At 42.1% G+C, this 14853-nt stretch overlaps 2 protein-coding genes and 2 long non-coding RNA genes across 5 annotated transcripts; 2 read left to right on the forward strand and 2 right to left on the reverse strand.

Annotated features, from left to right (window-relative positions):
- Positions 1 to 14: 14 nt before the first annotated feature.
- On the reverse strand, positions 15 to 2391 carry cmasa (cytidine monophosphate N-acetylneuraminic acid synthetase a). Its single transcript, XM_077741728.1, has 8 exons — positions 2082 to 2391; positions 1604 to 1746; positions 1371 to 1526; positions 1175 to 1311; positions 1022 to 1116; positions 789 to 960; positions 563 to 728; positions 15 to 500 (listed from the first exon to the last, which is right to left on the reverse strand). Exons 1-8 carry the CDS (start codon positions 2288 to 2290, stop codon positions 298 to 300), a joined length of 1281 nt encoding a protein of 426 aa, XP_077597854.1. The 5' UTR covers positions 2291 to 2391; the 3' UTR covers positions 15 to 297.
- Positions 2392 to 3306: 915 nt separating this feature from the next.
- On the forward strand, positions 3307 to 7902 carry ovol1a (ovo-like zinc finger 1a). The gene is made up of 5 exons (XM_077742148.1): positions 3307 to 3820; positions 5553 to 5782; positions 5849 to 6016; positions 6086 to 6230; positions 7377 to 7902. The coding sequence occupies exons 1-5, from the start codon at positions 3721 to 3723 to the stop codon at positions 7700 to 7702; spliced, it is 969 nt and encodes a 322-aa protein (XP_077598274.1). The 5' UTR covers positions 3307 to 3720; the 3' UTR covers positions 7703 to 7902.
- A 557-nt stretch (positions 7903 to 8459) lies between these two features.
- Positions 8460 to 11511, forward strand: LOC144213325 (uncharacterized). The gene is made up of 3 exons (XR_013329936.1): positions 8460 to 8815; positions 10342 to 10409; positions 11323 to 11511. It is a non-coding gene; the product is annotated as an uncharacterized LOC144213325 (long non-coding RNA).
- Positions 11512 to 12874: 1363 nt separating this feature from the next.
- Positions 12875 to 14212, reverse strand: LOC144213658 (uncharacterized). Of its 2 annotated transcripts, XR_013330053.1 has the most exons (6): positions 13684 to 14212; positions 13586 to 13614; positions 13495 to 13524; positions 13323 to 13398; positions 13190 to 13256; positions 12875 to 13073 (listed from the first exon to the last, which is right to left on the reverse strand). It is a non-coding gene; the product is annotated as an uncharacterized LOC144213658 (long non-coding RNA). The 2 variants fall into 2 exon arrangements; XR_013330052.1 differs by having other exon boundaries at positions 12875 to 13256.
- Between the last annotated feature and the right edge of the window lie 641 nt (positions 14213 to 14853).

Raw genomic sequence — 14853 nt, forward strand, 5'->3', positions numbered from 1 at the left:
GAAACAACAACGTATATAATCAAGAAATGACTTTATTACCATTGCAATTTTATACTGACACTTCATAATCAGGTTTTGGTAAAATCTAGTAACTTTAGACGAGCTGTTAGCTAACTAGCATCATAACTTCGGTGTTTTGACGAACAGGACACACCCCTATCGTTGCTTCAGAATGTAAACACCATAAATCACAGTAAATGAAGTAAACATGATTATAAAAAGAGCAAAACAAGCATAGTGCAAAAAATAGGAAAGCTTTGATTGGGTTCATGATTACATTCCAGAAGAATTCAGTTCTTAATTGATACGGTCTTGCCTCATTTGAGACTTAGCCTTAGCCTTCTGCAACAGAATGTGTTCGGCAAACTCCCGGACGACGTTGTTCCCTCCTGCACGGTGACAGGTGTATTTACAGGCGTTGATGGCTACCACCGGTGCATCAGCGGGTACGGCGCTCATCCCAGCCAGGTTGAGGTAGTCCACATCGGGGGCGTCGTTTCCTAACCAACCAAGATATGTTTAAAGACTCGTCAAACATCAACGAACAAGAACAACATCTTACCCATGTATGCTACATCCTTCCACGCCAACTTCTTAGCCTTCAACACAGACGCCAAATCCTCAGCAGGCTCCTCCCCCAACTGAATCACCCGGCATCCAGTCCGCTTAGCCAAGCTGTCGGCTAACGTCTGTCCCGCTAGGTCCTCAACGGCGGTCAACAGCACTACCTGTGGACCAGGGAAACTACGTAAATCAAAACAACTCCAATGTAGGCGGAGTTAACGAACCTCTACATCATCTTTCTGCAGCATACGGATGGCGACGACATCTTGAACGCTGATGGACACCATCTCCTCCCCGGCGGCGGACAGGTAGATTTTTCCGTCCGTTAGGCATCCTAGCACTTTGCAGAACATCAAGCGGACCACCTCAGGGGTCCCCCGACCAAAGTAGCCATACCTACGAGGCGGTGCAGGTATAGCATTGGACGGTAAAGACACTTTAAAAAATGTCTTGGTACCTGAGGATTCTCTGTTCCGCCACTGGCCAATCAATGTCCACGTCAATGTCCACGCTGTACTCGGGAAGCATCTCGTAGTAAGACACCTTCCCACCCTGGACTCTCATAATTAGTATTAAAAGACAAATAGTACTATAAAAAAAATGTCTTCACCTGCATTAGTCCTTGTTTGGTGATGAGTTCAGTGGTGCTAAAATAGAAGGACCCATTCTCACACAGCTCGCCATCCCAGTCTTGACGGCGAGGGCGGTTAGCCGTGTCCAGGTTGAAGGCTTTGGTCAACTCGTCAGCTGTAAGAAGGACAATTGGAGTAGTACAAAGAAAACCACCACACTTGAGGTCCACCTACATCCTTTCTTGACCTCCTGCCAACGAAATTGATGGCGCCGGACCACCGAGAACACCGAGTCGAAGCCGTGTAAGGTGATCAGTTCCAATGCCTCCTTGATGTGGAATGGGTGGAGGCAAGGTGACGTAGCCTGGATGTGGCATAGGATGTCCACCTCTTTGCAAACAAAGACAAGTGTTTGTTGATTTTTTATAGCGTGCTAATGTCAATAATAGCCAAGCTTTGTTTCGTACCCGGATTCAGTCGCAAAAACTCCTGGATGGTCTCCAGAGATGACGAGGCATCTCGGGAGACTTCGGGACTTCGGCGGTGGACCCGGGCACCCCATGCCAAAGCCACTTGTTCGATTTCCTCGTGATCAGTGGAAACCCATACACTGTAAAAAGTATAGAAAAAATATATATTATATTTTATTTCTAGGATTGCTCATTTTTTTAAAGCATGTAAATTGGCTGCATTCCCAACAGGAAATGTTTCAAAGTCTTTATCTCAAATACAATGTAGTAAAATGTTACAAATATATCCTCAAGGTCACATTTATGATCCTTATCTCGGTTTTTGTGATTTCAGATGTTGTGCAAGTCTTGGTTTTTGATACATTTCATGCAAATGACATCTTGAATATATATTATATCATTATTAATAATATTAATTCACTTTGTGTTGTGACACCCACTCAAAAAGGGGTGTTTCTTGCAGAGTTGACTTTACCTGTCGAACATGTCGGAGTCCACCGCAGCTCTGATGACCCAACCAATCAGAGGAACCCCTGCCAACATCTTGATGTTCTTCAGGGGGATACCTTTACTTCCACCCCTCGCCAGGACCAGCGCGGCGACATGTCTCTTCTTACTGCCCGTTTTGCTCATTTTAAGGTCAGTTGGCCCGTCCCCATCAGTTAGTCTCTTCCGGGAGGACATTGTCTCTCAACGAGGGGGAAATTAAGTCACTGTAGAGAAGGCTGCAAATGTCTGGACCGCCTCACCTGAGATCCGGGAAAAGCGCTCTTCTTCTGCGTTTACATTGCATGATGGTCCTTTGTCGCCGTCTTGTGGTCACATATGTTATCGCATGTTCATAGAATGGAGAATTAGTTTTTTTGTTTTTTTCTTGTGCTTATCCTCACGACTCCAAGTGGAGTACTTTATCACCCCCAAATATGATTTTATTTGTCCAATATTGCATGTCAATGTTGGGTAAAAGTTGGGAAATGTATCGCCCCAAACTCCCCAGACCGCCCGGGCAACATACCACACACCCAAACAGTGTTTCCTACTTGCGGTTGTCAGAAATGGTAGTTCGGTAAACGTTATTTTTTCGAAGCTATTCAATGGGGTGATATGGTGAGAAGAGAAATGGTTAAAGGTCAGAAAATGGGTGACCCTTAGACTAGTGGCTGTTTTTGGGGTGCTCCTCTAGTCTTAATATTATGGATATTGATGTCAGGGTGGATGAGTGGATAGCGCAAAGGCCTCATACTGGGGGACCTGGGTTCAAATCCATATCATGTCCGCCTATGTGGAGTTTGCATGTTCTCCCTGGGCTTATGTGGGTTTTCTCTGGGTACTCTGCTTTCCTCCCAATTTGCATTTTAGGCTGATTAGACATTCTAAATTGCCCCTGGATATGAGTATGAATTATTGTTTGTCTCCTTGTGATTGGCTGGCCATCAATTGAAGTCAGCTGGGGTAGGCTCCAGCACCCCCGTTTCCCTAATGAGGATAAAGCAATTCAGAAAATGAGATGGATGTGGATGTGTTTCCTTAGTCTGAATATTATTCATGGTAATATTCCAAACTTACTTTTTCTGGTCAAAGTGGTCAAAACAATACATTTTTTGAGCCACTTTAGTTTGTTTTTTTGAAATAGAAAGTTATCTTTGTGTGTTTGGATGTTTGGGTAGACAATCATCACGTTCCCTCCCATTCTGTGGAGATTTATGACGAACCAGAATGAGGCGGGGGGACCGGTTTAACAGGTAAACTAAGGCCTCCGCCCTCAGAGGGACGCCCTTCTTCTTTTCCTTCTCCTTGTCACCGTTATTTGTATGGCGCATGCGCACTAGCGACACTCACGCTTCTCATAAGCGACTACCTGTGCGGCGGCTTCTTAAGCGCTCGAACTGGCGGACTAACTTATCGGCGCTCCACGGTTTGTGCGTGCGCGTGTGTGCGGACGGACGGACGGACGGACGGATCTCCTGACCCGTACCCCCTTCCTCCACCTCCAGGTGGGAAGTAACGGACTTTAACTCAGGTGGACTCCTCACCTGTGTGACACGGAGGTGAAAGAAAAAGAAAAGGAAGAAGAAGAAGGGGGGAGAAGTGGGGGGAAAAAAGTGGGAGCCATCATGCCCCGAGCTTTCCTAGTGAAGAAACCTAACGTTTCACCGGGGAAAAGGAACTGGAGCGAGTTGCCTGACCACGAACGAGGGGATGTCTACATCCCAGGTGAGTGCATGCTAACTCGGCTAGAGCTCTCGGCGGTTCCGGGTGTTTTCGACCCGCTGGGGGCGGCGTTGTAACGGGACACGGCGGTCGAGTAACGGGCAGATGAGTTGAGTAACTGAAAATGCGCCTTCCAATTCAAAGTATTTTAAAGAAAATTGTATGTCACAATGATATTTTATGCGTTTTTTTGTGTTAGTTTTCAGAGTTTAACCGTTTTTTAAAGTTGTTGTTGTTTTTTATCCCACATTAGTGCCCCCCCTCATCTCATTTTATAATAGAAGCGCACCCCTTAAGACAATCCCCATTGTTGCTTTCAACTGTAAACATCAGATAACAAGACAACACCCAAAAAAAAGCCCCCCAACCCCAAATTACATGTCATCATTTTCCCAGGTGGAGCACAAAGTCTCTAAGTTTAACATCTTTTATTTATTTATCAGTTTTTTTGTTTAGTAATGTCAATTGTTTACATTTAAAATGGTGAGAAATAATAACTTCCTTGAGTTTAATTCAAAAAAGTATTACTTTGAAACAAATATATGTATAAGTTATTTTTTACATTATTAAAAGTCAAACTAGATGAAATACACCCCAAAAATATGCCGAAAATAAACTAATGGGTTGAAAATGACATTTTCCCACCAGAAAAACCCCAAATAAAACCCACAAAAATTAAAAACATTAAAAAAAACTTAAAAGTAGCTTCAGATTAGTTGCCATTGACAACAATATAGTCAACATAGAAAGATTTGTAAATAGTTTATCACTTGAAAACATTATTGGACATCTATCCCCGTCAATGGCACTGAAAGAGTTAAAACATTATAAAACAGAAGATTGGAAAAACAAAATAACTCCACCAAGCCCAACAACGGTCTTAAGACTTTTGGTATGTGCCGTTACTTGCTCTACCTGCCCAACTCGTGTCATAATAGAGCGTCTTGACGTCTAATTACGTTTAAAAAACATCATGCTAAGCTAACAAGCTACATCCACATTTAACCAGTCTTATCCTCAAAGCCACAACTTTACAAAATAACCCCAAAATGAATTTTGTCCTGATTTGGACTAAAAAAAAACAGTATTTAAGACAACAAAAGTCCTGAAAACCAACAAAAAATGTAGTTCCAACCCTTTATTTGTACTTCCTCATACCAAAGCAACGTTTACTTGGCAGAATCTAGCGGCTTCTTCTTGGGAATCTAGTCTTCACGGGCCTAAGTGGACGAAAAACTTCGCCACGACGGGAATCGTGCATTTGTATGTCTTGTACTTCCTTACTAGGTTAATGGTTATTGGACGTAACGGACCCTGCAGACGATGCACACCTTTAGCAAACATTTTCAATAACATGAACATACGACATTGGAATTACAGTAACAAGTCACGTCAAGTTACCCCCCCCCCCCACTTCTGTTTTAGTTACAGACCCTAAACATACTTTCCAAGGAAACTATCACAACTAGTAATAAATACACTTAAGCATTCTTTTGTTGTTACTACCATGTTTTTTCATACAGGTCTGAAAAAGACAGAGAACTTGAACACACCGTTCTATTTGCATTTGGCTTCAACACACAAATCTCACATTGTCAACCCGCAGGCCCATCTGGTCCAACGGGTCCAACCGGGGGGTGCTTGAACGACGCCAAAGCTAAAAGACAAAGCTTTTTTTTTTTGCTCCCAAAACATGATAACCCAAACACACCCTTGTCCTCAAATCTGTGTCCAGCCTCCATCTTCCCGCCGTCCATCCTCGCCAATGAAGATGAGGCAAGTCCAGCTGAGGCGGCGCCGCTTTGCCTGACTAAGCAAACGTTACCTGAATGCCCCGCGCGGGCTGAACTACCATCCAGCACGGCGCTGGGGCAACCCCCGAGTCCACTAGCCACCCCAGACAACGTAACGGAGGTCCAGGAGAGGTCGCGGGGGGACTTAGAGTTCGTCCGGTCCAAAATAAAGGTAATCTACTTTACTACCGAAACGCAGCGCCATCGTCCAACCTCGACTTCTTCTCCCCGGCAACAGGTGACCACAGGGGAGTTGCGATCCGACCCGGACCCGACACCCCCGCACGCCGCTGAGACCCTACCCGGCGTGACTGTGACTCCGCCTCCTTCCGGGTTTTCTTACTCAGCACCCCAGCCAGCAGTTCAGACCCCCACCAACAGGGCGGCGCCACCTTACGCATGTCAGGTATGACCCTAAGTGAGTTTTCTGGTGGTCTGTTATAACCATTGCCATTTTTTTGTTGAATTCCTTTAGATTTGCTGCAAAAACTTTCAGCATCAGCGTATGTTGAACCGACATATGAAGTGTCATAACGAGAATAAGAGACATCTTTGTAGCTTCTGCGGGAAAGGATTCAACGATACGTTTGACCTCAAGAGACATGTGCGCACCCACACGGGTGAGTTATACCCACACATTTATGCCATCAGTTTGATTTGTGTTTAAAACATTAGTACGGTACAGTGGTACCTCGAGATAAGAACTTAATGTGTTCCGGGACTGAGCTCTTATGAACGTTTCCCATAGGAATGAACTAAAAACACCAAAAACATGATATTAGATTGGAAAAACATTATTATTTGTTCTAATTTGCCATCTATTAACAAAGTAAGACAAAACTAGTGGTTTAGTAGTACTAAAATGTGTTTAATAGTAGTAAAATGTGTTTAATAGTAGTAAAATGTGTTTAATAGTACTAAAATGTGTTTAATAGTACTAAAATGTGTTTAATAGTACTAAAATGTGTTTAATGGTACTAAAATGTGTTTAGTAGTACTAAAACGTGTTTAATAGTACTAAAACTTGTTTAATAGTACTAATATGCGATTAATAGTACTAAAATGGGTTTAATAGTACTAAAATGGGTTTAATAGTACTAAAATGTGTTTAATAGTACTAAAATGTGTTTAATAGTACTAAAATGTGTTTAATAGTACTAAAATGCGTTTAATAGTACTAAAATGCGTTTAATAGTACTAAAATGGGTTTAATAGTACTAAAATGCGTTTAGTAGTACTAAAATGGGTGTAACAGTACTAAAACGGGTTTAATAGTACTAAAACATGTTTAATAGTACTAAAACGTGTTTAATAGTACTGAAATGTGTTTAATAGTACTAAAATGTGTTTAATAGTACTAAAATGTGTTTAATAGTACTAAAATGCGTTTAATAGTACTGAAATGTGTTTAATAGTACTGAAACTTGTTTAATAGTACTAAAACGCGTTTGATAGTACTAAAATGTGTTTGATAGTACTAAAATGTGTTTAATAGTACTCAAATGTGTTTAATAGTACTAAAATGTGTTTAATAGTACTAAAATGTGTTTAATAGTACTAAAATGCGTTTAATAGTACTGAAATGTGTTTAATAGTACTGAAACTTGTTTAATAGTACTAAAATCTGGACCAGATTTGGCCCCCGGGCCGCCACTTTGACACATATTTTCCGAATATTGGAACATTACATTTGATAACATGTCTGTCTACTATATTGCCAAATTAACACACCATTGTTGTATTATTATTGTTATTTTGGGGTGTAGGAGTGCGTCCTTACAAGTGCGAGCTGTGCGACAAGGCCTTCACGCAACGCTGCTCGCTGGAGTCCCACATGAAAAAGATACACAGCGTCACGCTGCAGTACGCTTACAAGGAGCGCCGTAACAAGTTGTACGTGTGCGAGGAGTGCGGCCATACGGCGGCCACCCAGGACGAGCTACAGCTCCATATCCATTCGCTGCATCCCGACAGCACCCTATTAAAGGGTAAGGGGCCTCGGCGGGGTAACGGGGGTCCGGATGGCGAATCGGCGCCGGGTTCGCCGCAAGGAGTTGACAGTGATGACACTACGGGATCGGCGGGGCAGTGACGATGGCGCCAAAGGACTTGGGTTTGTGTGAAAATGGTAACAAGCAGTTTTTTTGACTTTTCATGGGATTTGCTGGGACTCGCCGCCCGTAAACATTCTTTTACACCTTTTTAATTGCATGTGGATAGTATGAGCCCCGGGCGTTATGTGATTTTTCTATGAAAAAACGGTTTCATTCATTAAAACCATAACAAATCACAGTGATGTTGTCTGGGGTGTGTGTTTGTTTGTTTTTTTTGTGTGTGGTTATGCAAAATTTGAAGGGATACAGATCAGGTGAGACAGGTGGTGCCGGAGTGAGTTTGAAGCTGGCTTGAGGGTGTGGTTGAATTCCTTGTCTCTTGTCCTGTCTTGTTTGGTTGGAGGAATCTGGCGAATGGTTTCGTGGTTTCGGTATGTCTTCGTAAAAATGGATAACGGTCTACAAGCTAATAGGATATAGTTAAAGAACTACTACAAATAAATACTACACATTCTGGTCTAACATTTGTTAGGTTTCCAGGTATACTAAAAAGAATGTATTAGAAACAAGTACATATAGTTGAGTGGGGACAAAAACATTGAAGAGTGCAATGCCTAAAGTTCCCACAGGAGGGCAGTGAGGTAGCACATTTTGCATACTATTCTACAGACTCATAGCTAAAAAGTTAGTTTATACCTTGTTTGAGAAGGCAAAAGATGAATATAGCACATTATTAATATGAGTAACGTTCATGTTGAACATAAAGCAACTTCAAAAGAGTGTAGTCTGCTTTTGTCATGAAATAAACATTTTAACAAGAAGGAAGGCGTTTGCGCATGCGTGTTATCTCGGGAACCCGAGATGACGTCAGAGGAAAACCCTTGTTGACAGGTGACAGCGAGGACCGGAAATTACACACGAACCGGAACAGGAAAAGATTGACGCATTTGTTTGGCGTGGTTTCTTTTTTGTTTGTAAACTGTTTTCGGTGCTTTATCGCACGATCTAAATGGGAGAATTCATAGCAAAGACAACCGAGTCACGTTTGATCGATTACACAAAGAGAAGTCTGCAAGAAAGGAGTTTTTTCGACGTTTTTTGGCTGGATTTTTGCACTCGGTGGAGGCTGCACAAGGAAAGTCACGAATAAGGTAAGAAATGCTGCAATTTTCTGCTACAAGCGCCTCTTGATGAATATTACTATCAGTAAAACGTGCACATGTTTTCTATTCCGCTTACTCGTCATAACCCAGATCAGATCAAAACATTTTGCCAACCTCCACAATTTAATGAACAATTTCCTCAATCAATGACCACATGGCTCAAATATTGACCTTTCTTTTTGAAGAAAGAATTTGTAATTGTTCATGATTTTAAAAGATCTAGCATGTTGACAAGCCTGACTGAAAATAATGCATTGAACAATGTTGACATTTAATGAAATTGTCAGATTTAATATTTTTAACAATAATTGTTTTGGTTGGTGGAATGTATGCAAATTTCTTGAGCATGCGCAGTGGGGCCGAGGGCGTGTTTTGACACTTGGAGGGGTGTAGTTTTTTTGGGTGGGGTGTGTGCAGATTTCATGAGCATGCGCAGTGGGACCGAGGGCGTGTTTTGACACTTGGAGGGGTGTAGTTTTTTGGGTGGGGTGTGTGCAGATTTCATGGGCATGCGCAGTGGGACCGAGGGCGTGTTTTGACACTTGGAGGGGTGTAGTTTTTTGGGTGGGGTGTGTGCAGATTTCATGGGCATGCGCAGTGGGACCGAGGGCGTGTTTTGACACTTGGAGGGGAGTGTTGTTTTGTAGGTGGGATGTGTTCAGATTTTCTGGGCATGCGCAGTGGGGCCGAGGGCGTGTTTTGACACTTGGAGGGGTGCGTTTGTGCGCGCGGGTGGGTGCGTCTGGCTCAAAGTCCGCCCACCGACTCTTGGAAGGCTTGGAAGGCAAAGGGATTGCCAGGGTTTGAGTCGACGTTTTGCCTCATTTCAAGCCGAAGGGGCGTGACCAACATAAAAGTGCATGAAATGAAGCCAAACTGCTCGGATCAGGGTTCAAAAGTCTTCCCAATACTCTTGGTAGTCACTTGCCATGCATTTCAAGCCTGCAAATTGGAAATTTTAATCTGACAATATGATGAGGAGCTTCCTTAGCTCCACCCACTGGGTAACATTCTCCTCTTTTCTTGCCCTTCCAAGCTTAGATAAGTGATTGGGATGTGAAATGATGTGCCGTGTTGATCGATTTGGGTCCATATTGCCCATATTGACCATTTTGTATACTTTTTCCAATTGTTGTTAATATCTGGTGAGATTTTAGTGTTGTGTTGATAGTCAGTTGGCTTGAGTAGACCGATTTCATAGGCGCTCCATTGATTGTGACGAAGTGGAGGGGTTACCTCCTTAGACGCTTGACCCCCAAAACCCCCAATAGTATCTGATACGTGTCCAAAGTTGCTCAAAATAAGATGTGCATCTTTTAACAATGTGCACATCATCTATTTGTGGTCAGTGGAGTCCCATTTCAGGCAAAGTGTGCAAACGGCCCAATTTATAGGGGCCTCAGAGGTCTCTCATCGGCAAAAAATGTCTTTTATCTAAATGTTTTGTGTTTAAAACATGCCATCTGAGTCAAATTGGATGAGTGCTAACAAAAAAAATGTCTTTTTGTTTACAGGAGCGGAGGCCCGGAAGATGGAGTTGCTTCCACGTCCATCAACCTGCGCGACACAAGTGTTAACAAAGGTAGGAAATGCTTCATTGAATGTATATTTGTATTGAAATTTGTTTTTTAGCGTGCTAGTATTTGAGTAGTTTGAATTAGGATCACATTTATTTGACCACCTGTGTAAAACAAGAAGGTCTTTTGTAGAGCTAAAAATAATAATGTATGTTTAGCCTATAAATGTAATTCTAGGTCTTACAGTTCAAAATGCTAATGCTATTTTCATGCATCATCGTATATAAGGTTACACATAAATATCGCTAGGCTAATTTTGTGACTGAAATGTCATAAAAATGCTAAAATTGTCCCTAACTGCTTTTGTTAAGTGCATTACAGTATAAGATCCTAATGCTATTTTTGCACTTGCATCATCTTATGTAAAGTTACATGTAAATATAGGAAGGCTCATTATTTGTTCATGATGCTAATGGTACTTTTGCGCTCGCATCATCTTATTTAAGGTTACTTATCATTATCAGTAGACTATATCTGTGTCTCTATTGTCGTATGAATGCTAGAATCGTCACTGACTGCTCTCTTTGAGGGCATTACAGTTCATGATGTTAATGCTATTTTTGCGCTTGCATCATTTTATCTAAAGTTACATGTAAATATTGGTAGGCTTATTATTTGTTCATGGTGCTAATGGTACTTTTGCGCTCGCATCATCTTATCTATAGGTACATGTAAATATTGGTAGGCGAATTATTTGTTTATGATGTTAATGCTATTTTTGCGCTTGCATCATTTTATGTATAGTTACATGTAAATATTGGTTGGCTAATGATTTGTTCATGATGCTAATGGTACTTTTGCGCTCGCATCATCTTATTTAAGGTTACTTCTCTTTATCGGTAGACTAATTCTGTGTCTCTATTGTCGTATGAATGCTGGAATGGTCACTGATTGCTCTCGTTGTCGTCTTCTTGACAGGATCGTGGACGTTTTGGACGTACACGGCGCCTACGGATGGGCCCGCGCTGCAGCCCGATGGCTTTTGGACACTGGCGTGACCTGACTTGGTATGTGACGTCTCCCGTTTCAGCTTGTGCAGTGGCATCTGATGCAGTCAGAATGTCAAAAAAAGCCATTTTTTGCTAACAATACATTGTTGAAATGGAATCAGTCTTTGTCTTTTATTGCTAAATGCATCCCTACTAAGTTAAAAATAGGGTTTTTTCTTCAAAAAGTGTCGTTTTGGGGCCTAAAACGGTCACCAAAAAGAGCTCTCGGGAAAAGCGGCCTCAGAAAAGCAGAAAATCTTCCCGGCGACGAGACGTGTCACGACTCGGCCAACCAATCAGAGGCCTTAAAAATTGGATTTAGCCACCTCCCCTCTATGCAAATCTATGCAAATTTGGATTTAGCCCCGCCCTGGCCTCGCCCACCGGGACAGCCAATCAGAGCGCGGCATTTGGCCGGTTACGCCCCCTTTTTCCAAAAAACGGCGTTTTTTGGACCGAAACCCCGCCTCCCGCTACAAAGCCAGCCCTCCCGGCCTAAAGCCCACCCATTCCGAGAGAACCAATCAGATGGCAGTATTCACCTCCCCACTTCCTGATTCTAGACCAATCAGTGAATTGACGCCCCTTCCCAGAGAACCAATCAGGTGGCAGTATTCACCTCCCCACTTCCTGATTCTAGACCAATCAGTGAATGGACAACCCCCTCCCAGAGAACCAATCAGGTGGCAGTATTCACCTCCCCACTTCCTGATTCTACACCAATCAGTGAATGGACAACCCCCTCCCAGAGAACCAATCAACTGGCAGCATTAAATTTCCACTTCCTTATTCTTAACCAATTAGTGAGCTTAATTTAATTTCTTCACCAATCGCTGGCTATTCATTTGCATAGCCACACCCAAAAAATAAAAACAAAAAAAATTAAATAAAAAAATAAATTAATAATAATAAAATAATAATAATAAAAAGTTAGAATAAAGAAGTTTGTTTTTTGTTCAACTTTATTTGTTTTTCTTTCAGAGTTAAAGTCTAAAGGATGATGACTTGAAGTTCTTCCTTCAGCCAGTAATAGGAGTCGGACCGCAACAGAGTGTGGAGACCTGAAGATAAAAATAAGTAAGTTAAGTGCAAGTTGAGTGCAAACCAAGTAAATTAAGTGCAAGTCTAGTGCAGACAAGTAAGTAGAGTGCAAGTTGAGTGCAGTAGAGTAAGTTAAAAAAAAAGTGCAGTAGGGCAAGAAGTGCAGACATGCAAGTTAAAAAAGTGCAGTAGGGTAAGTTAAAAAAGTGCAGTAGAGTAAGTAGTGCAGACAAGTTAAAAAAATGCAGTAGAGTAAGAAGTGCAGACTAGTTAAAAAGTGCAGTAGGGGTAAGAAGTGTAGCAGAGTAAGAAATGTAGTAGAGCAAGTAAAAAGTGCAGACAAGCAAGTTAAGTGCATTCAAAGAAATGTGCAAACGGCGATGACACTTACCTTAGAATGATGCGATGTTACTTGTACTTGAGCAGGAAGACGACAACAGTGGAAGAAGTGGACTACAGCTGTGGAAGAACTTCATTCGATGAGATGTCACATGTTCTTGAGCAGGATGACAGCATCTGGACTTCAAATGTGGAAGAACTGGACGATTTCAGCTGTGGAAGGACTTCATCTGATGCGATGTCACGTGTTCTTGAGCAGGAGGGCAGCATCTGGACTTCAACTGGACGACTGGGGAAGAACTACATTGCAATCCAGACAATTTTCACGAAGGAGTTCACACGGAGGCAAAACAGTTTGTCTTTTTATTTTAATGTTTGAGAATTCAGCATTGAAGATAATCAGCTCATTGTCTCACAGGTGCAGGGAGCAGTTGGGGCGGGGTCAAGGCAGGTTTACAAAATGGCGTCTTCACTGGAATGAGTCTGCAAACAAGAAAGTGGGTAAGCATATTCAGTTGTACCTTGTCTTAATAGTGCACATTGACTCACCTTTGCAGTACAATTAAGCTTGACGAACACTGATTGTTACCTTGAGCGGCAGCGCCCTCCGGTGGACACGAGGAAACTAGTCAGGAAAAGAGTGTTCACAAGCGTGGCGTAAAAAGACGTCAAAGTTGGACAGTGTTCACGTCCACCATTTTGTGTTGCAGTGTGCACTAACCTAGTGGACGACCTCGTGGATGAAATCCGACTGCAAGAATCAAAGACAGAAGTCAAAATTGGACATGGTAAGTTATCTCAGGCGTTCTTACCTCAAACTTTGTCACTCTACTTTCAGCTTCTGCAACAGATTAATAGACAGTTAGATTTGCACGTGAATCAATTGTTTGCTCGTTTCACCTGTGCTTACCTGCAGGGTCGGACATCTTGGAAGTGGTCTGCAAAAGAAAAGAAAGAGTGAAACAGTATGGTTAACAGCCATTTTCGTGCAAAGTGGATCATTTGGCAGAATACTTACCGACTGCAGCCTGTGAAGGAAGAAACAAGATCCATTAAGTATTTTTGAGCTTGATTTGTAATATTCAAAGTACTTACCAACTGCAGCCTGTGAAGGAAGAAATGGACCATTAAGTATTTTCAAGGTTGATTTGGAATATTTAAAGTACTTACTTGCTTCTTTTTGCACATTTGTGAGCTGTTGAAACAAGAGAAATGTAAGTTAGTCTCAAATAAAAAAGTGAAAAGACTTGGGAATAGTACTTACTTTGGCATTCCAGTGTGGAGCGACGCGCAGCATTCATTAAATGAAAAAGACCGTCTGCGAAAATGCTTCCTGTTTAAATAGTTTTTCGGAAGTGACGTAATTGCGCAAAAAAATAAAAGTTTAAAAAACAATTTGAATGTGTCCTTCAAATTGAAAAGCGAACGGCCGGGACTCGTACCCGGGTCTCCCAAGTCAAAGTCTTATGCTCTACTCATGAGACTAATGAGCAGATGACGTGGAACAATCTCATAGTGTATATGTCCCAGTCTTAGTCACTCACATTCGGTAGACTGTCAAAAAAAAAGGGTAAATATGACTTCCAATTTTTGAATTTGCAAAGCGTTGGTGGTCTAATGGTTTAAGACACTGACTGCGAATACTTTGGGCTCGGGTTCGATCCTCACTCTTGCCTTTACCACTCTAGCATTTAATTCGTGAATGCAGCTGAGAGTGGGAATCGAACCCGGGTCGCCTGCATCGCAGGCAATGACTTATGCCATTCGCCACCTTGGCTGGATTTCCGCCGAAATTTCTCCCGTAGAAGTCCTAAATAATACCCAAAACACTTAGCGCAATTCGATGCAAGCGAAGTCTATGAATGTACTACAGTGATGCACTTGTAACAAGGAGTTAGTTGGAAAAGAAATTGCAGAGTGTAATGCTTAAAAGTGTCACAAGATGGCAGCCGAACAAGACATGTCCAGTCAGGCACACTCATGGGACAATATGTGAGAGGAGTCCAAGTATACTACATTAATGTATACTAGGAAACAGCATACTTGGTTGGTTGGAAAAGTCATTGCAAATTGCAATGCC

Source organism: Stigmatopora nigra, chromosome 20 (genome assembly GCF_051989575.1).
Source record: "Stigmatopora nigra isolate UIUO_SnigA chromosome 20, RoL_Snig_1.1, whole genome shotgun sequence".
NCBI classification, from domain to species: domain Eukaryota; kingdom Metazoa; phylum Chordata; class Actinopteri; order Syngnathiformes; family Syngnathidae; genus Stigmatopora; species Stigmatopora nigra.